The sequence below is a fragment of the Opisthocomus hoazin genome, chromosome 2 (genome assembly GCF_030867145.1).
Source record: "Opisthocomus hoazin isolate bOpiHoa1 chromosome 2, bOpiHoa1.hap1, whole genome shotgun sequence".
NCBI classification, from domain to species: Eukaryota; Metazoa; Chordata; class Aves; order Opisthocomiformes; family Opisthocomidae; genus Opisthocomus; species Opisthocomus hoazin.
In genome coordinates this window covers 128,388,283-128,410,048 of record NC_134415.1, presented here as the reverse complement: position 1 = coordinate 128,410,048, position 21,766 = coordinate 128,388,283, and the positions used below count along the sequence as shown (strand labels likewise).

At 53.9% G+C, this 21,766-nt stretch overlaps 1 protein-coding gene across 1 annotated transcript; it reads left to right on the top strand.

Annotated features, from left to right (window-relative positions):
- The first annotated feature begins 10,263 nt into the window (after window positions 1-10,263).
- On the top strand, window positions 10,264-21,469 carry MCM3 (minichromosome maintenance complex component 3). The gene is made up of 17 exons (XM_075411122.1): window positions 10,264-10,345; window positions 10,541-10,653; window positions 11,385-11,593; window positions 11,880-12,010; window positions 13,199-13,437; window positions 13,832-13,940; window positions 14,623-14,776; window positions 15,530-15,661; window positions 16,118-16,326; window positions 16,862-17,036; window positions 17,210-17,336; window positions 17,882-18,032; window positions 18,184-18,324; window positions 18,545-18,651; window positions 20,246-20,328; window positions 20,623-20,698; window positions 20,917-21,469. The coding sequence occupies exons 2-17, from the start codon at window positions 10,577-10,579 to the stop codon at window positions 21,113-21,115; spliced, it is 2,319 nt and encodes a 772-aa protein (XP_075267237.1). The 5' UTR covers window positions 10,264-10,345; window positions 10,541-10,576; the 3' UTR covers window positions 21,116-21,469.
- The last annotated feature ends 297 nt before the right edge of the window (window positions 21,470-21,766 follow it).

Sequence of the window (21,766 nt, the reverse complement as noted above, 5' to 3'; positions counted from 1 at the left end):
GGTGTCCTGGTGGACGACAGGTTGACCATGAGCCAGCAGTGTGCCCTGGCTGCCAAGAAAGCCAATGGAATCCTGGGGTGCATCAAGAAGAGTGTGGCCGGCAGGACGAGGGAGGTTCTCCTTCCCCTCTACACTGCCCTGGTGAGGCCCCATCTGGAGTACTGTGTCCAGTTCTGGGCTCCCCAGTTCAAGAAAGATGAAGAGCTACTGGAGAGAGTCCAGCGGAGGACTACGAGGATGATGAGGGGACTGGAACAGCTGGGCTTGTTCAGCCTGAAGAAGAGAAGGCTGCGAGGGGACCTAATAAATGCTTATAAATATCTGAAGGGTGGGGGTCAGGAGGATGGGGCCAAGCTCTTTTCAGTGGTGCCCAGTGACAGGACAAGGGGCAATGGGCACAAACTGAAGCCTGGGAAGTTCCGTCTGAACATGAGGAAGAACTTCTTCCCTCTGAGGGTGACGGAGCACTGGAACAGGCTGCCCAGGGAGGTTGTGGAGTCTCCTTCTCTGGAGATATCCAAGACCCACCTGGACAATGTAGGTGATCCTGCTTGGGCAGGGGGGTTGGACTACATGACCTACAGAGATCACTTCCAACCCCTACCATTCTGTGATTCTGTGATGGAGCTCTGAGCAACCTGGGCTGGTGGAAGATGTCCCTGCTCATGGCAGGGGGGTTGAAACCAGATGATCTTTAAGGTCCCTTCCAACCCAAACCATTCTATGATAAGAAAATTCTTTACAATGAGGGTGGTGAAACCCTGGCACAGATTGCTCAGAGAGACAGTGGAGGCCCCATCCCTGGAAACATTCAAGGCCAGGTTGAATGGGGCTCTGAGCAACCTCATCTGGTTGAAGTTGTCCCTGCTCACTGCTGGTGGGTTGGGCTAGATGGCCTCTAAAGGTCCTTTCCAACCCAAAGCATTCTATGAGGTGACCTGGGACAGCCCTCCTGCTCAAGCAGGGCCACCCAGAGCCGTGTCCAGATGGGTTTTGGAGATCTCCAAGGATGGAGATGGCATGGACGGAATCATAGCCTCATTAAGGTTGGAAAAGACCTCTAAGATCATCAAGTCCAAGCCTCAACCCAACACCACCATGCCTACTAGATGACTTATAAATATCTTAAGAGTGGGTGTCAGGAGGACGGGGCCAGACTCTTTTCAGTGGTGCCCAGCGACAGGACAAGGGGCAACGGGCACAAACTGAAGCCTGGGAAGTTCCAGCTGAACATGAGGAAGAACTTCTTCCCTCTGAGGGTGACGGAGCCCTGGCCCAGGCTGCCCAGAGAGGTCGTGGAGTCTCCTTCTCTGGAGATATTCCAGACCTGCCTGGACAAGGTCCTCTGCAGCCTGCTGTAGGTGACCGTGCTTGGGCAGGTGAGTTGGACTAGATGACCCACAGAGGTCCCTTCCAACCCCTACCATGATGTGATTCTGTGATCTTTAAGGTCCCTTCCAACCCAAACCATACTAAACCATGTCCCGAAGTGCCAGATCTCTCGCAAGGATGGAAATTCCACCTTCAAACTACAAAAGACAGGACCACAGGCACACACTGAAACACAAGAGGTTCCTCTGAACATCAGGAAATGCTTTTTTTTACTCTGAGGGTGACCGAGCGCTGGCACAGATTGCTCAGGGAGGTTGTGGAGTCTCCATCCTTGGCGATCTTCAACAGCCATCTGGACATGGTCCTGGGCAACCGGCTGTGGGTGGCCCTGCTTGAGCAGGGGGGGTAGACCAAATGACCTCCAAAGGTTCCTCCCCAACCGAACCGTCCTGCAGTTCGGAGCCGAGGAGCTGCACAACGCAGCAGAGAGGCCAGGGAGGGCTCTGCACAGCGGTGGGCAGCGACGGCTGGAGCTCACGGTTCCCAGATGTGGCTGTTGGAACAGTGGTGTCAAAAAAATTCCTGTTCCTGCGAGCTCTTTTTATGATACCACCAAGCTGAGCCCAGTGGAGGTTAAAACGAGGGAAACGGAACGAAAAATAAAAGTGCCACTGCCAACTGTCTAGTTCCTGGGCGCCCATTTGGGGCAAAACCCCTGATTTTGCTGCTGCAGACATGCAAGCGTAGAGGAGAGGGTGATTTTCCCCAGGATTTGCAGCCTAAAGTCAGTACGGCCTGGAGCCAGCTGCCAGCACCAAAATCTCCAGGCTCCAGAAAACAGGCGTTTGCACCCAGATGGCCTCTCAGGAGTGATCTCTGGGCCCTTGAGTTAACTTTGGGAAATGTCTGGGAGAGGCTTACGCAGCCTGGACCGAACTGTGCCAAAACCGCAGCAATGGGTTCAGCTGTGAAGCCACCACGATCCCAGGAGCGGGTTAATCTATGAGCACAGAGTACTTGTTTCCCCTCTTCCATCTCTGTGTTCATGCGGGTTCTGCTTCTCCAGCCTGTCGGGGCTGTTATTTTTTGATGGGTTTACAAGGGAAGCAGAAGGACTGCTTGTCCTGCAGGGAGAGGATCGCAGGAGAGGCAGTCCGAGAACGGGACTTCCCAGCTTCAGTAAAATCATTCCAGCTTCGGTGAACATCCCAGCACCCATCCGCCAGCACATGGAAGAGCCAGCGCTCCCACAGTGAGGACCTGTGGGTGGGGGAACATCCAGGGTGAAGGAGAAGCTGGGCAGAGGACCTCCATTTTTCCCTGTCATCTCGCTCAGGGATCTGGATGGGATGCGATCGGCAGCTCCCGACCCCTGCAGAGACATCTTGCACTGATTTTCCGCCCCCCTAAGACATCTCCCGCTGTAAGACCCGTAACACCACTTTGTCACCCTCCTGTGCTCCTCAGATTCCCAGGGATCCTCGGTGACTGGAACATGGAGGTCGCGGCACAGCTTTTCCTCTTCCACCTGTCTTTCCATCACTGCTCACGTGGGAGAAGTGGGAACACTCAGCTGAGTGCTGGCGATGGCCGCAGCAAGGCTGGAGACGAGGTGGGAAGAAAAATACCACCCAAGCAGAAGGAGATGGTGGGGTGGGACATCCCTGCACTTTGCAATGCTGCTGCATTTCCTACCCTTCTTTTCTGCTCCGATGGAACCTTTTTTTGCCCATTTATCTTCATGGCATGCCCCACGGCAGGCTTGAGGAAGGCAAAAGGCAGCTCTGTGCGGGTAACTGCTCCCCTGGGTGGGTGCTGACAGCTTGTTTTGCACACCAGGCTTGGTGGGTGCTGCACTTTTTGGTTCGCTGGCTCCATGATCTGCTCTCGGGTGACGGGTACCTGCCACGCCATGCTCTGTCATTCATCTCAGACTCATCCTGCTGCGCTGCAGTCCCTGTTACTCCCTGTCTTTGGCATTTTACACCCTGAAATGAATCACCCAGTTCCTTTCAAGGCAAAACCCAGGTGTGGTTGTGTTTGCCCAGGAGATTCCTCCCAGCGGGCAGTTAAGGCTCGGTTGTACCAGGCTGGGTTCTCCCTACCCTTTACAGTCATCTGATATGATCTAAGCAGGCTTTGCACCCTCAAACAACCCCCCCACCCCTTCACTCCCCACCCAAACACACACGCACCCTCCCTGCCACGCAGCACAAACCCCGTCCTTGCAGGCTGCGAACCGGTCGTCCTGTTATTTTGTGTGCTTTGAATTATCACCAAGGAAGAGGAGCTTCTTGTGGGGATGGGAGTCTCTCTTCACCAAGGTGCATCCAAACACGCAGAGTGTCCAGGCTGTGCCGCTCAGGAGGAGCGCGGCAGCTTCGCCCCAAACGCCACGGAGATATTCAAAACAGCAAACAGGATGCAGAAAGTGGGACGAGTCACCTTTTCCCTGTGTTTGCTCGTAATAAAGAATGTTGACCTGTGCTTATCGTAACTGGGTAAAAGAGAATTTTTCTGCACCGTGCGTTGCTGTCGGCAGAACTCCTTTCCCCGCTGGGGTGGATGCTCACGGTTTGGCAGGATTTAGACAAGATTGTGCAGATGCGTAATACTAAGGATGGCAAAAATAATTATCGTTTTGGAGAGGATATAAATCGTCTTGCTTCCGACCAAAATCTCCAGCTAACAGGGCTCAGGAGTGCATTATATTTTTGTGATCCATAACTTATGCAGGGAGCTCTTTTACCTTCCTCTGTAATAACACAGGCCAGCGAGTCTCGGGGCGCTGGGTTACGCGAATCCTTTGCAATTGTTCTGAATCCTGCTTATATGCTTCCTTTAACTAATAATTCAGAAAAAAACCCAACCCTAAAAGCCCTTGGTTCCCAAGCCTGGCCCCTGCAGTCGGAGAGCAGCGCTCGCTGCCGTTCGTTTTGCCACCTTCGGCTGCTCGCCGCACGTTGCACAAGGGCTGTGTGGCAACTTGGGGTCAGGATTTCCTGCCTCTCGGGGGGCTGCACGGGGCAGAGAGCCCGTCGTGACAGTCAGGTGACGATTGCTAATGTGGCTTACGCGAACTGATGCAGCTTCTTCCGCCTTCCAGAGCTGGGCATCGCATGCTGAAGCGAGCAGTGGATCCTGCCCCGTGGCTGAAAGCGGATCCCGGAGATCCCGATGCAGAGGCGATGATGCTTTGCGTACAGATGGGTGATTTCCAGGCTTGGGGGTGGAGAAAATCAAGGGGGGGTGTGTGGAAAAAAAAGGAACCAGCTGTCACTGTCTTTAGCAACGGGCAGAACTCATGGGAGCAGATGAGCAGACAGAAATAGCAACACCAAACCGCGGGCGATCTATACCCGGGCCCCTCGGACTTCCCTGGAAACGTGCTGGGGTCGCCGCATTACGCAGACCCGCTCCCGGCCGCGCTCGCCGGAGCTTTGTTGATTCAGCCACTCCTTTGGTTTCGTTTGTGGAGGGAATTCATTTTTCACTGTGCCTGGAGGCACGGCCCGAGCGGGTTTGTTTTGGTTTTTTTTTCATTGATTGCTGTATTTTGCTTCTGCGCGATAGAAGAGAATGAATCACCCGCGGGACCCGGGGCGGCCGTGCATCAGAAGCAGGACTGCGACGCGGTTTTGTGCTCCCATCGCTGTGCTAAGACCCTGCTAGCAGCACCTGGGAGGAAAAGCAGAGCCGTATACGCCAGGCTCCTGCTCTGGGAAGCAAGAAGGTGGCTGCGCTCCACCCTAACATGCTGAAGGTCGGAGGCTTCACTTCTTACCCACTTTACTGCGCTCTCCTGGTGATATACCAGCAGCTCCCCGTGCACTTAAGAAATTCCATTCATATTCACTGATCGTTGTTTCCTCTGTTTTTCTTACCTGGGATGAGTGGAAAAAAAAAAAAAAAGCTATATCAGTTTAAAGATTTACCAAAGTGTGTGGGAATAGTAAATACTTCAAGAAAATGACATCAGAAATGCCTGAGCTGGTTGCAGATGCGATCGGGTGAAATTCTGCAGCCTGTGTTAGGGAAAAGGTCAGATTAAAAGATTAAGAAGGGTTCCTTCATCGTTAAATTAAATCTTCCACGTGTGGTCCTGAAGCGGTGAGCATCAGGACGACTCTCCTCTTGTGAGGGCGAATTCCCTGGTTGGGGTTCAGCTCCTGCAAGTGCAGCTGCAGGAGGCACCAGCGAGGGCAAACCCCTTCCACCCCTTGAAAACCTTAAAATTTACACTGACAAAAACATCTCACAGGTGGTCTCCCTTCTCCACATTGTTTTAATTATAAAAAGTGATTGGTTTTTTCATTCAAAACATCTAATTCCATGTTATTACCCTTCCGTTTCATTACAGATATATTGGAAACCTCACCTCCAGTGTGCTGCTTGATGATGAGGTGACACTCCGATGACTTTGGGGTACTCTCCCCTCGCTTTTGGAGCTATCAGTGAGCCACAGGCCTCTCCTCTGCCCTTCCCTAGAGAGGAAAACTAACAGATGCCAACCGGAAAATTGATCTGCGGCTTGAAAATTGGCTTTCAGTTGAACTAAAGGAAAAAAACCGCAGAGCCTGGGAGGGATCACAGGGTACCTGGAAAGGGATCTTTTTTCCTCCCTAATTAAAAAGGTCCCCAATCATTTCTTATTTCTAGATAGCATGATCTCAGAAACCCAGCAGAGATGAGGGCTACGAGGATGGTGAGGGGACTGGAGCATCTCCCCTACAAGGAGAGGTTGAGGGAACTGGGCTTGTTCAGCCTGAAGAAGAGAAGGCTGCGAGGGGACCTTATAAATGCCTACAAATATCTGCAGGGTGGGTGTCAGGAGGATGGGGCCAAGCTCTTTTCAGTGGTGCCCAGCGACAGGACAAGGGGCAACGGGCACAAACTGAGGCACAGGAAGTTCCGTCTGAACATGAGGAAGAACTTCTTCCCTCTGAGGGTGACGGAGCACTGGAACAGGCTGCCCAGGGAGGTTGTGGAGTCTCCTTCTCTGCAGATATTCCAGACCCGCCTGGACAAGGTCCTGTGCAGCCTGCTGTAGGTGACCCTGCTTCGGCAGGAGGATTGGACTAGATGACCCACAGAGGTCCCTTCCAACCCCTACTATTCTGTGATTCTGTGATTCTATGTGGGGAAGGGAGGAGAAAATGCACCCTGTGAACAGGGACAGTGGTGTTCACCCATGGAAATTATTCCTGCACCCACCCGTGATTCTTTCTATTTCTCTGCGAGCTCTGCGGCCCCAGCCCGCCGTGAATTTAGGTGCTTAATTCCTGGTTTTTTCCAGTGGGCAGGAGGTGCTAAATGTCTCCGTGAGCCCGTGCTGCGCTCTCCACCCGGTGACCGCTGGGACGTGGCAGGGAGGTGAATCCCAGGAGAGCCTGGGCAGCAACCTAGGGTGTCCCAAAAGGGAAGGCGTCTGTCATCCCGGCGTTCTCCGTCTCTCTCCATCTGACCTGCTCCAATTAATTATTCAGACAAGAGCCGCAGCACGGGAGCGGTTGCTATAGGGCGCTGTCATGAATAACAACGGGTGGCTATGTTTATCCCTAGCTCTCGTTACCTGGCGGTCAGGAGCAGCGACAGGTCCCTTGCCAGCTCCCTTCGCGCAGAGCTCGCAGCCTTTGGCAGAAGCACTGCAGCGGTTCACGACGTCTTGATGGGCTCTTCCTCTTCCTCTACAGCCTGCTGTAGGTGACCCTGCTTCGGCAGGAGGGTTGGACTAGATGACCCACAGAGGTCCCTTCCAACCCTGACCATTCTGTGATTCTGTGATTCTGTGGGCTGGGATTCATTCTGACCACCTAAACATAGGCGAGGTCTATGTGCCATCTAGATATCTGCGTCCGGATCTCACCCCGGTACCACTCTGTGCCCTGCCAGCTGCGCTCATGGGTTGCTTCACATCCATATTTTACCTTTTCCATCCATATTTTACCTTTTCCATCCGTATTTTACCTTTCCCCTCCGTATTTTATCTGCAGCGAAGCACGCGGACTGTGCTCACTGCTGGGTATAATTGTCTTCTGCAGAGAGCGAAAAACGATCTCAGAGGTGAAACCTCACATCGGGTTCTGACTTCTACAGCGTACGTTACATTTTTTCTTTGGGGCTTACGCAGGCTGGTTCCTCCTCCCAGTTTATCTCCTCGTGGCCTATGTGTCCACCTAGACACCTTGCTACGACCCAGTGAGCGTGGCAGGGTTGCACCAAGGGCCTTCTCGGCTCACCCCCCCCTCCTCCTGCCAGCTGCAATGAAAATGGGAGACCTCCAGAAAAATCGGGGGAAAGGGGTGGATTTTGAGGAGCGTCCGAAGGGAAGTGGGTGCTGCTGAGTGCGCGGAGGCGGGGAGGCTGTTCTGGCTGGGGAGAGCGGCTCTGGAGTTAGCAGGACAGCCTGGAAGATTTAAAAAAAAAAAAAAAAAAAAGAAATAAAAGGAAAAAAAAATAAAATAAAAGGAAAGAAAACAGCAACAGAGCACGAGATCCTTCGTTCCTGCCAACCTGCCAAAGTTAATACCCCGTGAAATTGCTCCAGAGGAGAGCCCAAACGCCCGAGAAGGAAAATGTGAACTTTTTTCACGTTGATGCAGAGCGGCGTAAGAAAAGCTCGCAGAAACGGGACAAACACCCGGGACTCGGACTGGTAACCGCAGCGGTTACTGGCAACGTTCCTGATGCATTTCCAGGGATCTGGTCCAGGCACGCAAGCGGCAGAGGGGAATCGGGGCAGGGGCTGTTTGCTGCTCCTCTTCTGAAACGCGGGTGGAAGCTGGCGAGGCCGGGTGGTGTGGACGCGCGTGCCTCGGCCTTCTGCCCAGCCCTGCGGAGCCCGGTCAATATTTACCACCAACATCTACTGCCAACCCTGGAAGAACCGATTCCAGCTATAAGGGCATCCAGGCGACGCAGCCAGGTTTGGGTGCCTGGTTTGCTTTGCTGATCATAGAATGGTTTGGGTTGGAAGGGACCTTGAAGATCATCTAGCTCCAGCCCTCCTGCCATGAGCAGGGACATCTTCCACCAGGCCATAGAATCATAGAATCACAGAATGATTTGGGTTGGAAGGGACCTTAAAGACCATCTGGTTCCAAACCCCCTGCCATGAGCAGGGACATCTTCCACCAGACCAGGTTGCTCAGAGCTCCATCCAACCTGGCCTTGAACACTGCCAGGGAGGGGGCAGCCACAGCTTCTCTGGGCAGCCTGGGTCAGTGTTTCACCACCCTCATGGGGAAGAATTTCTTCCTAATCTCTAATCTAAATCTGCCCTCTTTTAGTTTAGAGCCGTTCCCCCTTGTCCTATCACTACCCACCCTTGTGAAAAGCCCCTCTCCACCCTTCCTGTAGCCCCTTCAAGCACTGGCAGCTGCTCTAAGGTCACCTGGATCCTTCTCTTCTCCAGGCTGAACAAGCCCAACTCCCTCAGCCTGTCCTCGTAGGAGAGGTGCTCCAGCCCTTGGATCATCTCCGTGGCCTCCCCTGGACCCGCTCCAACACATCCATGTCCTTCTTCTGTTGGGGGCTCCAGAGCTGGACACAGGACTCCAGGTGGGCTCTCACCAGAGCGGAGCTATCAGAGTAGCTTTGTCTAGCTATTTATTCCTTTTTTTTTTTTTTTAAATAGAGTTAAGAGAAAGATTTTTAAGCGACACTGAAAATATGGATTAAGGGGGAGTGGCGCCGCTGTCCCCACGTTCCTGTGACTTTTCTGGGCTTTGGGGAGACACAGCCAGAAACCACCCTTTTCACCGCCAAACATCACGCCAGGACCTGCTGCTTTCGTGCCTTGGTCCCCGAACTCCTGGACAGGCGCCAGGCTACGTAACAGGGGGAGAGCGAGGCCCGGCCTGCGTGCTTTGGGGCCAAAACACCCAGGAACGGAGCTCCCCAAAATGTGATAGGAAAAAAAAAAAAAATGGGGGGGTTAATTTTGGCTTTTTAAAAAAAATAAATAAAAATTAGCTTGGCGTTTTAATTTTTCCCCTTGTTAATAAAAAAAATTGGCTTGGCTTTTGAACTTTTACTTTTTTTAATAAATAAAAATTGGCTTGGAGTTTTAGCTTTTGCCTTTTTTAAATGAATAATAATTGTCACGCTGTTTTAATTTTTTGCCTTTTTTAAATAAATAAAATTTGGCTTGGTGTTTAATTTTTGCCTTTTTAAAACAAATAGAAATTGTCTTGAAGTTTTAATTTTTCCCCTTTTTGTAATAAATAAATAAAAATTGGCTTGGCGTTTTAATTTTTGCCACTTTTTAATAAATAAAAATTCAATTGGCATTTTAATTTTTGCCTTTTTTAAATAAAAATTGGCTTGGCATTTTAATTTTTGCCTTTTTTAAAGTAAATAGAAATTGACTTGGAGGTTTAATTTTCCCCCTTTTTTTAAATCAATAAAAATTGGCCTGGCTTTTTAATTTTTGCCTTTTTAAAAAATAAATAAAAATTGGCTTGGCGTTTTAATTTTTGACTTTTTTTAATAAATAGAAATTGGCTTGGAGTTTTAATTTTTCCCCTGTTTTTAAAATAAATAAATTTGGCTTGGAGTTTTAATGTTTGCCTTTTATTTTTTTTAACAAAATAGTTATTTTCAACTGGTCGGCGACTTCCGCGCGCCGTCCGCGCGCTGATTGGCTGGGGCTCTGTCGCGTCACCTCCGAGAACGATACCGGCCAATGAGGATCGCCGCGGGGCGGGAGGGGGGCGTGGCTTCCGCCTGGTGGCGGGAAAGGCCCCGGGTTTTGGCGCCAAGTGGGAGCGCGGCGGCTGCTGGTGCTGCGGAGGGGGGGGAACCGGGTCGCACCGCGGGCGCTGCCGGGGCCAGGCCGGCTCCCCCCGCTTCCCCCCTCGCAGCGCGGCGGGGTCTCGGCGGCCCCCCCGGCCCGGGCCGGGCTCCCCGAGCGGCCGGCAGCATGGCGGCGGCGGCGGCGGCGGCGGGCGGGCTGGAGGACGCGGAGCTGCGGGAAGCGCAGCGGGACTACCTCGATTTTCTGGACGATGAGGTGAGGTCGGGAGCGGGGCTGCGCTGGGAGACGCGGGGGCTGCCCCCCCGCCCCATAACCCGGGAGCTGGGGAGCGCCTGGTCCCAGTGCCCCCCCCCCCCCCCCCCCCCCCCCCAGTTTGCTCGGTGGGGCTACAGGGACACGAGTTGGGTTTTTGGGTGCTTATTCCCGCCCCCCCCCCCCATTTTCTTGCAGGAAGATCAAGGGATTTACCACAGCAAGGTGCGGGACATGATCAGCGACAACCACTACCGTCTGCTCGTCAGCATCAACGACCTGCGGCGGAAGAACGAGAAGAGGGCCAGCCGGTGGGTGCGGGGCGGCTGGGCTCACCCTGCCCTAGGCCGGGTGTCGGAGCTCCAGCCCTGGTTCTGCAGGTCCTTTGTGGCAGGGAAGGGGCAACCCTTGTCCCGTGTCCCAGGTCCTGTGTCGAAGGTGGACCTGGTCTTTCCCCCTGCGACACCCGTCCTTTCCGAGCTCGCAAACCCTGGATTTGGCAGAAAAAATTTGCAGCAAGCTGGGCTTGATTGTAGGGTGTAAATCGTGCGTCAGGGGAGGTTTAGATTGGATATTAGGAAAAATTTCTTTCCTGAAAGAGTGGCCAGGCGTTGGAACAGGCTGCCCAGGGAAGTAGTTGAGTCCCCATCCCTGGAGATGTTCAAAAACCATGTAGATGTGGCACTTCAGGACATGATTTAGCAGTTGTGGTGGTGTTGGGTTGATGGTTGGACTTGATGATCTTGGAGGTCTTTTCCAACCCTAATGATTCCATGATCATCTCCTTTTTTAGGATGCTTGGGGGTGTTTTGGACCGGGCTTGCCGAGCTCCTTAGAGACACATGAGGTTTTTCAGATGTGGTTGGGCTTGTTTAGCTTCTGGCTGTTGGTGGCAGCGGACCAAGCACAGAGCTGTGACGGGCTTTGGAGTGTTTTCTCCTCTTGCTCCTGGTAAACTCGCAGATGGAGGCATGGGAGAAGTGTTGAGGAGGAAGGCAGAAAGGGGCTGATGGGTCAGCATCATCACCTCCATCTGTTGCAGGCTCTTGAGCAATGCCTTTGAGGAGCTGATCGCCTTCCAGCGTGCCCTGAAGGATTTTGTCGCCTCCGTTGATGCCACGTATGCCAAGCAGTACGAGGACTTCTATATCGGGCTGGAGGGCAGCTTTGGCTCCAAGCACGTGTCGCCGCGGACGCTGACGGCCTGTTTCCTCAGCTGCATTGTCTGTGTGGAGGGCATCGTGACAAAATGTGAGCCTGGGGGGAGATCTTTGGGGGTGGTGGGTCCACTTGTTTGCTGTGAAGGGGCTTGGAGTCCACCAGGAGCCATGGTTCTTTCTGGCAACCTGGGTGAAGGGAACAGGGGGCTTGGCAGAAGCTCTTGAGTGTTGGGATGGTCTTTGAGCTCAGCAAATCCTGGCCATGGTGGACAGTGGGTTGTGTCCCAAGTGCAATTTAGCAGTGGAGACCCTGCTGGGGACTGTCTGCTGACAGGTGGACCATCATTGCCCCTAACTCCTCTTTCTTCCAATCTCAGGCTCTCTGGTTCGTCCGAAGATCGTCCGCAGCGTCCATTACTGCCCAGCTACCAAGAAGACTATTGAGCGCCGGTACACGGACATGACCTCCTTGGATGCTTTCCCATCCAGCTCCGTCTATCCTACAAAGGTGAGATGAAGTAGCTTTGTGGGAAGCACCAGCAGGTTCTTCTGGGGAGAGTGTGCCAGCTCCAAGCCCAGGGCTCACATCCCTGTGCATTCCTTCCCCCTCTGCCAACATAGCCCACAAAGAAGACACATCGCACGTGTGAAAGTCCCGGAGAGCTACCAGAAACATGTGAAGCAAGCCTCCATTGGACGTGAGGCCACCAGACCCGCTAGTTCAGATGTTAGTTATGATCTCGATTCTGCTGTAGCATGGTTTCTTGAAGGGTTCTCAGCCAGTCTTGTTGCTCCTGGGAGCCAGGTCAGCATGGGCATGCCTGTGCTGTCCTGGAGGATGTATGCCCCCTTGGGTTTGTCCCATATCTGGGAACTGAGGAAGGCTGACCTGAGCTTTGTCCCCACTGCACACAGCCTGCTCCGTGGGTGGTGTGTCACCACTGCCTGCAGGAGGGCCAGGGCTTGGAGAGGCCTAGCCTCTGGCCTGTGTCCAGTTCTGGGCTCCCCAGTTCAAGAAAGATGAGGAGCTACTGGAGAGAGTCCAGCAGAGGGTACGAGGACGATGAGGGGACTGGAGCATCTCTCCTACGAGGAGAGGCTGAGGGAGCTGGGCTTGTTCAGCCTGGAGAAGAGAAGGCTGCGAGGGGACCTTAGAAATGCCTCTAAATATCTGCAGGGTGGGGGTCAGGAGGACGGGGCCAGACTCTTTTCAGTGGTGCCCAGCGACAGGACAAGGGGCAACGGGCACAAACTGAAGCAGAGGAAGCTCCAGCTGAACATGAGGAAGAACTTCTTCCCTCTGAGGGTGACGGAGCCCTGGAACAGGCTGCCCAGGGAGGTTGTGGAGTCTCCTTCTCTGGAGATATTCAAGGCCCGCCTGGACAAGGTCCTGTGCAGCCTGCTCTGGGTGACCCTGCTTTGGCAGGGGCATTGGACTAGATGACCCACAGAGGTCCCTTCCAACCCTATGATTCTGTGATTCTGTACCAGAATGATGGGTGTTGGCAGCTTTAGACTGAGGGGCTGTGGAGCTGGTGAACCTCAGCCTCCGGCAGTCCTGATAAAGCAACCCTTTCCAGCAGGCTTGTCTGCGTTGGTTGATGCAGTCCGTCTTCCAGCTGCTCAGCTGACCCACCTGTTCTCCCTGTGCTCCTGAGAAGTAGTGATAGTCTTTTTATTTTGGTTCCTTCTCTAGGACGAAGAGAACAACCCCCTGGAGACAGAGTTTGGCCTCTCGGTCTACAAGGACCATCAGACCATTACCATCCAGGAGATGCCCGAGAAGGCACCGGCAGGGCAGCTGCCGCGCTCAGTGGATGTTGTTCTGGATGATGACCTGGTGGACAAGGTGAAGCCTGGGGACCGCATCCAGGTGGTGGGGACGTACCGCTGCCTGCCAGGAAAGAAAGGGGGTTACACTTCAGGGACTTTCAGGTGAACCTTCTTTTGTCTTGCCTTCAGCCCTCTCGCCCTTTTTAGCTGGGTCACATCTCTGGAAGATGAGATACAGAGCAGGCAGGTGGCCATCACAAAGCTGGGTCAAACATTGGCTGAAATCACTTGGAGCGGTTTGCACCTTGCTGCTTAGCAGCAGTGCGTGGCTGTGAGATCCAGCTGTGCGCAGAGCAGGTTGGATGCTCTTAAAGATGCTCCGTTGATGGACCAGTGCAGTCAGGTAGAGGTGGCTACAGCTGTTGGACCTTTCCGGCCCCATCCAGGATGTCGTAGAGCAAAGGATGACCCTGTGGAGATTTCTGCTGTGTTGTTGCTGTGACCTGTAGGCTCTGTGGGCTTTGCAGATCTGATCACGATTGTGTCCCTTCTCCAGGACTATCCTCATTGCCTGCCACGTGAAGCAGATGAGCAAAGATGTCCGGCCTCTCTACTCTGCTGCCGATGTGGCCAAGATCAAGAGATTCAGCAAGAGTCGCTCCAAGGTATTGAAGTCTTTGGTCTAGAAGGCAGGCTTGTGTCCCAGCACCAGCCAGAGCGGCTTCAGGGCTTGGCGTGTGGCTAAGGAGGTGTTGTGCTGGGTGGCAGTTAACTTTCCATCCCTTGTAGCGACGTTGCTGGATTTTCTACTCGCTTGCTTTGCATTTTCTGCTGAGGAGGCTCTTATCAGATCCTGTTGTTTTTTTTAATTGCTGCTTCTGTACTGCTAGCAGAGTATCCTTTTGAGACAGAAATCAGTCTGCGTGGCCTGTGTCCTCACCCTGCCAGCTGGTTGTCAGAGAAGTTCCTCCGAAGGAGAAACACCTCCCTCTTTCCTCCTGAAACCCAAAACCAGAGTGAGATATGGAGGCAAGGGATATCTACCCCAGCCTGGTCCTATACTCACACCTACTTCGTGGTGGAGAGGAGAAAACCTTGCTCTCACAGGGGTTGCTGCTTCCAGTGCTTCCTTAGGTGACCGTGACAGTCAGGAGGGTCTAGAACTTCAGAGCCCCATTGAAAGAAAACTCTGGCAAACAGTCTTCTTTCTAAATAATTTTCATCCATGTGTTTCTGTGATAGGAACGAGCTCCTCTTTTGTGCTGAAATGGACTTGTGGAGAACTGCTCCATGTTCTTATTTGCTGCAGTCCATCTGATGTGTCATGCTTTGCCTCTTTTGCCTTAGGATATCTTTGACCAGCTGGCGAGATCCCTGGCTCCCAGCATCCATGGGCACGAGTACATCAAGAAGGCCCTTCTCTGCATGCTGCTCGGAGGGGTGGAGAAGGTCCTGGAGAACGGGAGCCGCATCCGAGGAGACATCAACATCTTGCTGATAGGTCTGGAAATTCTGGGCAGAGGAACCCTCAGTTGGTGTTGTGGGGGGTGTGAGATGAGGGAGTGTTTTTCTGGGCTTAGTTTCATAGAGTAGATGGGTTTCAAAGGTTAGATGGGACCTCTGGAGGCCTCTGGTCCTAGCAAGTGTGCAGGGCAGAGCCAGTGTCACCAGTAGATCAGGTTGCTTTGGGACTCTTCCAGTCGGTTTTGAACATCTCCAGGGATGGGATGCCACAACCTCTGTGAACCACTGTGCTGGTGTTTGACCACCCGCAAGGGGATTTGCCCAGAGAAGCTGTGGCTGCCCCTGCCCTGGCAGTGTTCAGGGCCAGATTGGACGGGGCTTTGAGCAACCTGGTCTGGTGGAAAGTGTCCCTGCCCATGGCAGGGGGGTTGGAACTAGAAGGTTTATAATGTCCCTTCCAACTCAAACCATGCTATGATTCTATGATTTCTTCTACCATCCAACTGGGATTTCCTGCGCTCCAAGTTGTCCCCATTGCCATGTCCCGTCACCACGCACCTCTTGAAACTCTAGCTCCGTCTTCTCTGTTTCCTCCCTTCGGGTCATTGAGGAAGATGAGAAGAGCATCTGATCACTTTATCTTCTGGAGGCTGAGCAAACCCACTCCTGTACCCTTTCCTCCCCACCCACCCTTACACTGAGGAGCCCCAGACTGGACGCAGTATCCAGGCGATGTGCAGTTAATGTCCAGGTGATATGCAGTTACCAAACGTGGTCTTCTCCATTTCAGGAGACCCTTCTGTTGCCAAGTCTCAGCTGCTGCGGTACGTGCTCAGCACCGCACCCCGTGCCATCCCCACCACCGGCAGAGGCTCCTCCGGTGTTGGCCTGACTGCTGCCGTCACCACAGACCAGGAAACTGGTGAGGAACGGGCCAGTTCCTGGTGGGAGCTGTCAGAGGGATGCTTGTTAACACCTGAGAGGGACTCTGCAAGATCCGGGGCAGCTCTTTGTTCTGCGGTGACACTTGCAGGGCTTGCTTCATCCAGAAGCTTTACGGCAATGGTAGTGATGCTTAGGGGTATTTTCTCCACCTCTGTTAGGTGGTGGTCTTCTCTACTCCTGTTCTACTTAGTGCACCCCATGAGAAGGCTAGCAGCAGCCTGGATCTTGTTGTCTTCCTTATGGGCTTGCTCCTTATCCCAAATGTCCTGCTGTCAAGTTGGGCAGGAGATGGGCAGCCCTGAAAGGTGCTGCTGCTCTTTGAGGCTGAGCCTAGTCACGGGGTTGGTGCTGTGGTGGAGGGGGGTGGCAGGGCAGGAGATGCGTGGGGCTGCTGAAGGGTGGTTGACCCTCTTTTTCTCTCACCCCATCCCAGGTGAACGGCGCCTGGAAGCAGGAGCCATGGTGTTGGCTGACCGGGGGGTGGTGTGCATCGACGAGTTCGACAAGATGTCCGACATCGACCGCACGGCCATCCATGAGGTGATGGAGCAGGGCCGCGTCACCATCGCCAAGGCCGGCATCCACGCCCGCCTCAACTCCCGCTGCAGTGTCCTGGCGGCGGCCAACCCTGTCTACGGCCGGGTGAGTGCTGGTGTCCTCAGTCCCCTCCATGGGGAAGGATGCTGGGAGCCATCTTGATGGAGGAGGCAGCTGGTAAAGCCCAAAAGATCCCCCCCAAACCAATGACTTGGTTCTTGCTGGGACTAGGGTCTGTGGGGCAGTGAAGACCTGGTTGGTTTGGTCTCTGTTTCTGCTCATGGCCCTCCTGGAGCAGAGAGGGTCTTGTGGGGTTTCTCACCCCAGCTCAGTTCTGCCTGGGTGCTTTGGGGCAGCCCAGTGGACCTTCATCCTGGTGGCAAGGCTCAGTCTTGGTATCTGACCTGGGATCACAAGAATTCTGTGTTTTCCTTGCGAATGAGAGCTATGGCTGCCTTCCAGGATGGGGGAAGGAGGCCTTACTGCTGCAGCAGGCTGGGTTTAGTGTGCTGGGTTAGATATCCAGCTGCCTGGACATCCAGCCTTTAAGGCCTGGCCTGAGGAGGTCCTCCCAGCCTCCCTGGCAGCCAAGACTGACCCGTGAGGGTCTCCTGTAACCCCTTGTATTGTCCTCTTGCAGTACGACCAGTACAAGACGCCCATGGAGAACATCGGCCTGCAGGACTCCTTGCTCTCCCGCTTTGACCTGCTCTTCATCGTGCTGGACCAGATGGACCCCGAGCAGGACAGGGAGATCTCGGACCACGTCCTGCGGATGCACCGCTACCGCAACCCCAACGAGCAGGACGGGGATGGTGAGTTGCTCATAACTGCAGCCTCCTTGCTGCGCAGTCCTGTCGTTCCTTGGTGGGTTGTGACCTCTTGGTGGCAGCTGTTTGGGTTCAGCATCCCTGGCTGCTTTGAGGACTGCTTTTGGAAGTTACTCCAGAGGCGAAAAGCCTGTTCTCTCTGACCCTCCTCTCTCCAGCCATGCCCCTGGGCAGCGCCGTGGAGATCCTGGCTACAGAGGACCCCGACTTTGTGCAAGAGGAGGAACAGGAGCTCCAGGTGTATGAGAAACATGATGACCTTCTGCATGGGCCCAACCGCCGAAAGTGAGTCCTTCATCCCATGTCCCTTGGAGCTCTCAAGTTGCATCAGTGGAGGTTTAGATTGGATATTAGGAAAAATTTCCTTACTGGAAGAGTGGTCAGGCATTGGACCAGGCTGCCCAGGGAGGTGGTGGAGTCCCCATCCCTGGGGGGGTTCAAAAAATGTGTAGATGTGGCACTTTAGCAGCCATGGTGGTGCTGGGTGGATGGTTGGACTTGATGATCTTAGAGGTCTTTTGCAGCCTTAATGATTCTATGATTCTCTGGGGGTTTCCAGCACTATGAGTTGATGGGTTTGGCTTGAGTATCCAGGCAGTGGCTGGTTGCTGGTGCTAGTGATGCTGCAGGTGGTCCATGGGCAGGATGCCAAGGGAGCCCTGCTCTGGGCTTGAGCTCTTATTCAAGGTGGATGGGGAACATCTCCTGGAACTGAGTTCCCCACATACCTGGGCACCCGTGGAGGGTAAAATGCGGGAAGCCACACTTCTGCAAGCACCCTTTGCCTGTCCCCACCTTGGAGGACATGGGTGTGTGTGCATTCCCCGCAGGGAGAAGATTGTCAGCATGGAGTTCATGAAGAAGTACATCCACGTAGCCAAGATGATTAAGCCCGTCTTGACCCAGGAATCGGCCAGCTACATAGCGGAGGAGTACTCCCGCCTGCGCAGCCAGAGCCAGATGAACTCGGACATTGCCAGGGTGAGCCCCAAGAGCAGCTCCCTCTCATCCCAGGAGGAGGGAAACTGAGGCACAGGCTCCTCTCTCTCCCCATACGGGTGTTTTCCACCCTTGGTGGGATGCCACGGTGGGAGTTGGCCTCGCGGAGTCACCTCTGTCTGTTCCCCACCAGACTTCTCCTGTCACGGCCCGTACCCTGGAGACCCTGATCCGCCTCTCCACGGCCCATGCCAAGGCCAGGATGAACAAGACAGTTGATCTGCAGGATGCTGAGGCGGCTTTGGAGCTGGTGCAGTTCGCCTACTTCAAAAAGGTGGGGAGAAGGTGTCCCTTGGTGCTCAGGAGGTCCTAAAATTGTCATTGAAAGCGATGGGTTTGAGGCAGACTGGGCACCCTGGGCTGCTGGTGGGGTCCTTTCCTGGTGATGGTGTGGGGATGGAGCAGCGGTGGGATCTTGGTTCGGTCAGGGCTGGCCCCTGAAAAGCAGCTTGATTGGGAAAGGGGACTGAGTCCATCCTGCCTTTGCCACACAGGTGCTGGAGAAGGAGAAGAAGCGCAGAAAGCAGACAGACGATGACTCGGAGACCGAGAAGGAGGAGGATGAGGAGTCGCAGCCCATGGAGGAGCGCACAATGAGGAGGTAAGAGCCGGAGCAGGGAGCAGGGCGAGCTGTCGTGCAAGGGGCACCATCCTCTTCTGAGCTCACAGCGGGCAGCTCTGGCCTTGGGGAAATAGTCCACGGTTTGCTCAGCCTAGTGCATCATCACTCCCAGTTTGTAACTGGGGGAAACCTGTTATTTGATGGATGAGGAACTGGCTGGATGGCTGCATCGAGTTGCAGTCAATGGCTCAATGTCCAAATGGAGATCAGTAATGAGTGGTGTCCGTCAGGGATCTGTACTGGGAGCGGTACTATTTAGCGTCTTCATCAAGGACATAGTGGGATCGAGTGCACCCTCAGCAAGTTTGCAGATGACACCGAGCTGAGTGGTGCAGTTGACACGCCCAAGGGACAGGATGCCATCCAGAGGGACAGAATCACAGAATGTTTGGGGTTGGAAAGGACCTCTATGGGTCATCTAGTCCAACCCCGTGCCGAAGCAGGGTCACCTACAGCAGGCTGCACAGGACTGTGTCCAGGCAGGTCTTGAATATCTCCAGAGAAGGAGACTCCACAACCTCCCTGAGCAGCCTGTGTCAGTGCTCCATCACCCTCAGAGTGAAGAAGTTCTTCCTCATGTTCAGCTGGAACTTCCCAGGCTTCAGTTTGTGCCCGTTGCCCCTTGTCCTGTCGCTGGGCACCACTGAAAAGAGTTTGGCCTCATCCTCCTGACCCCCACCCTGCAGATATTTAGAGGCATTTAGAAGGTCCCCTCTCAGCCTTCTCTTCTCCAGGCTAAACAAGCCCAGCTCCCTCAGCCTCTCCTCGTAGGAGAGATGCTCCAGTCCCCTCCTCATCCTCATAGCCCTCCGCTGGACTTTCTCCAGTAGCTCCATCTTTCTTGAACTGGGGAGCCCAGAACTGGATGAGTTCAAGAATTGGGGCAGTGAGAACCTCATTACGTTCAACAAGGCCAAGTGCAAGGTCCTGCACCCGGGTTTGGGGCATTGCTCAACCAGCACGAACTAAGGAATGGATGGGTTGAGAGCAGCCCAACGGAGGAGCTGGGGATACTGGTGTATGAAAAACTGGATGTGTGCCCTCGCAGCTCAGAAAGCCAACCATACCCTGGGCTGCATCGCCAGCAGCGTGGCCAGCAGAGTGAGGGAGGGGATTCTGCCCCTCTGCCCCGCTCTGGTGAGACCCCACCTGGAGAGTAGACTTAGGCTGGACATGAAGAAGAAATTTTTTACTCTGAGGGTGGTGAGGTCCTGGCCTAGGTTGCCCAGAGAAGCTGTGGCTGCCGCCTGCCTGGCAGTGTTCAAGGCCAGGCTGGATGGGGCTTTGAGCAACCTGGCCTGGTGGAAGGTGTCCCTGCCCGTGACAGGGGAGTTGGGGTAGATCATCCAACCCAAACCCTTCTGTGATCCTATGACAGTCCACAATCCTCAGGTGCTGGCTTGGGTCCTGTGCCATGTGCAGGGTTCTGTGGCTGTAGGGTGGCTTTGCTGTGAGCCACAGATACACTGCGTGGTCTTGGCCAGATGTCTCCCGGAGCTCAGGGTTTGGGGGGGGTGGTTCCTGAGGTCTGCAGTTCAGCTGGAGCAGGAGTGACCTCTTTTCCCCTACCCAGGAGAAAGAAGGCACGCACAGGAGGCGAGGGGGACTCCTATGACCCCTATGACTTCAGCGATGCTGAGGAGGAGATGCCGGAGGGTGAGTCCCTGGGGTTTCGCTGGCACCTGGCTCCTGAGGGTGCTGCTGCCTTCTGCCCTGGTGGGTCTGTGCCCCTGGGGAGCAGCGATGCCATGGGGTCCCTGGTGTGGTGCCATCCAACCCCACCAATCAAGGCGAATTTCTTTTAGCCACCCTCCATGGCTGTGTGGGACCGGAGAGTTATTGCCAATTAGTTTTTGCTTCTCTGTCCATCCCACCCTGAGACCAAGTGCTTTTGCTCTCTGGGTGCTTGGACACCAGGCAGGTTGAAGGTGACTCCTCTTTCTGCTCCAGTCCAGGCACACACTCCCAAGACGCCCGAAGCCTCGGCCGCTGGCGAAGCGAAGAAGCCAGAGTTGGCTGAGCCGAGGTGAGTGGGGGCTGTCCCTACATGTCCCACCTCACACTGGTGTGTCCAAGCTGTTGTCCAGTGCTGGAGATGCATCTGTAGTGGGTGCTCCTGGCTTTCCTGATGGATGCCACTTCTGGAATGGGGAAGGGCTGGGGCATATGCTGGCTTGGGAAGGAAGGTGAAGGTCTTCTGTGTGTGGTCTCCAAAGGTGTTTACTTCTTGCCTTCCCTAACCAGGTTGAAAGCATTCAAGGCTGCCCTCCTGGAGGTCTTTAAATCTTCCCATGCCCAGTCCGTGGGTCTGAAGAACGTGATGGAGTCCATCAACCGTGACAACCCTGAGCCCTTCTCACTGGCTGAAGTGAGGGTGGCCCTGGCCCACATGCAAGATGACAACCAGATCATGGTGTCTGATGACATTATCTTCTTAATCTGAGCTTCTGGGCGGAAGAGCCCAAGTTCTCATGGACTTGGAAGTCTGGAGACTTTTTGTGTTTGCCTTCAACTCTCTCCTGAATGCTTCCTCTAGCTGAGCTGAACTCTGGAGAGCTCAGCTCTGTGCACTTTAGTACTTCGCTGTGCATTGCTGGCATCAAAAAAGCCAGGAGCTCTGGAAGTTCTCTTACTGTTGCTGCCACCGAACTGGAGCATTCTGGAAGAGGTTTGTTTCTGCAAGGAGCCGAAAGGAAAAACTTATGTGCAAATTGTCAGTGTTCTTAATGTATTGTTTTTAGCTTTAGTGGTAATAGTTGCAGCCTTTGAATAAAAAAATCTGGATTTAGGAATCAAACATTGAATAGCAGGTGGTGATTAAGAATCAATATGGGAGCTCCAGTGTTAGTGAAACTCTTGGTTTTTCCCCATTTTTTTCCCCCCCTCCCCAATTACATGGCCTGAATTTGCTGGTCTCACAAAATGCCTGATACCTGTCCAGTTGGCTGTGACCTGCCTCTTTTTTTTTACTCTCCACCATGTGGAGGACGGGTTCTGGTGGTGCAGGGGAAGGATATTCCTACCTACCTGCTCCATCACCAGCAGGTCAGCTTGATTTCGAGATTTTTACAGCCCTGCTGGGAGTTGTGGCCCC

Excerpts from the sequence above, each read along its gene's own strand:
- MCM3 (XM_075411122.1), top strand. The coding sequence starts at position 10,577 with ATGATCAGCGACAACCACTACCGTCTGCTCGTCAGCATCAACGACCTG. Across the intron at positions 14,777-15,529 it reads CATCAACATCTTGCTGATAG|GAGACCCTTCTGTTGCCAAG; the intron begins GTCTGGAAATTC and ends TCTCCATTTCAG. Across the intron at positions 17,037-17,209 it reads CAACGAGCAGGACGGGGATG|CCATGCCCCTGGGCAGCGCC; the intron begins GTGAGTTGCTCA and ends TCCTCTCTCCAG.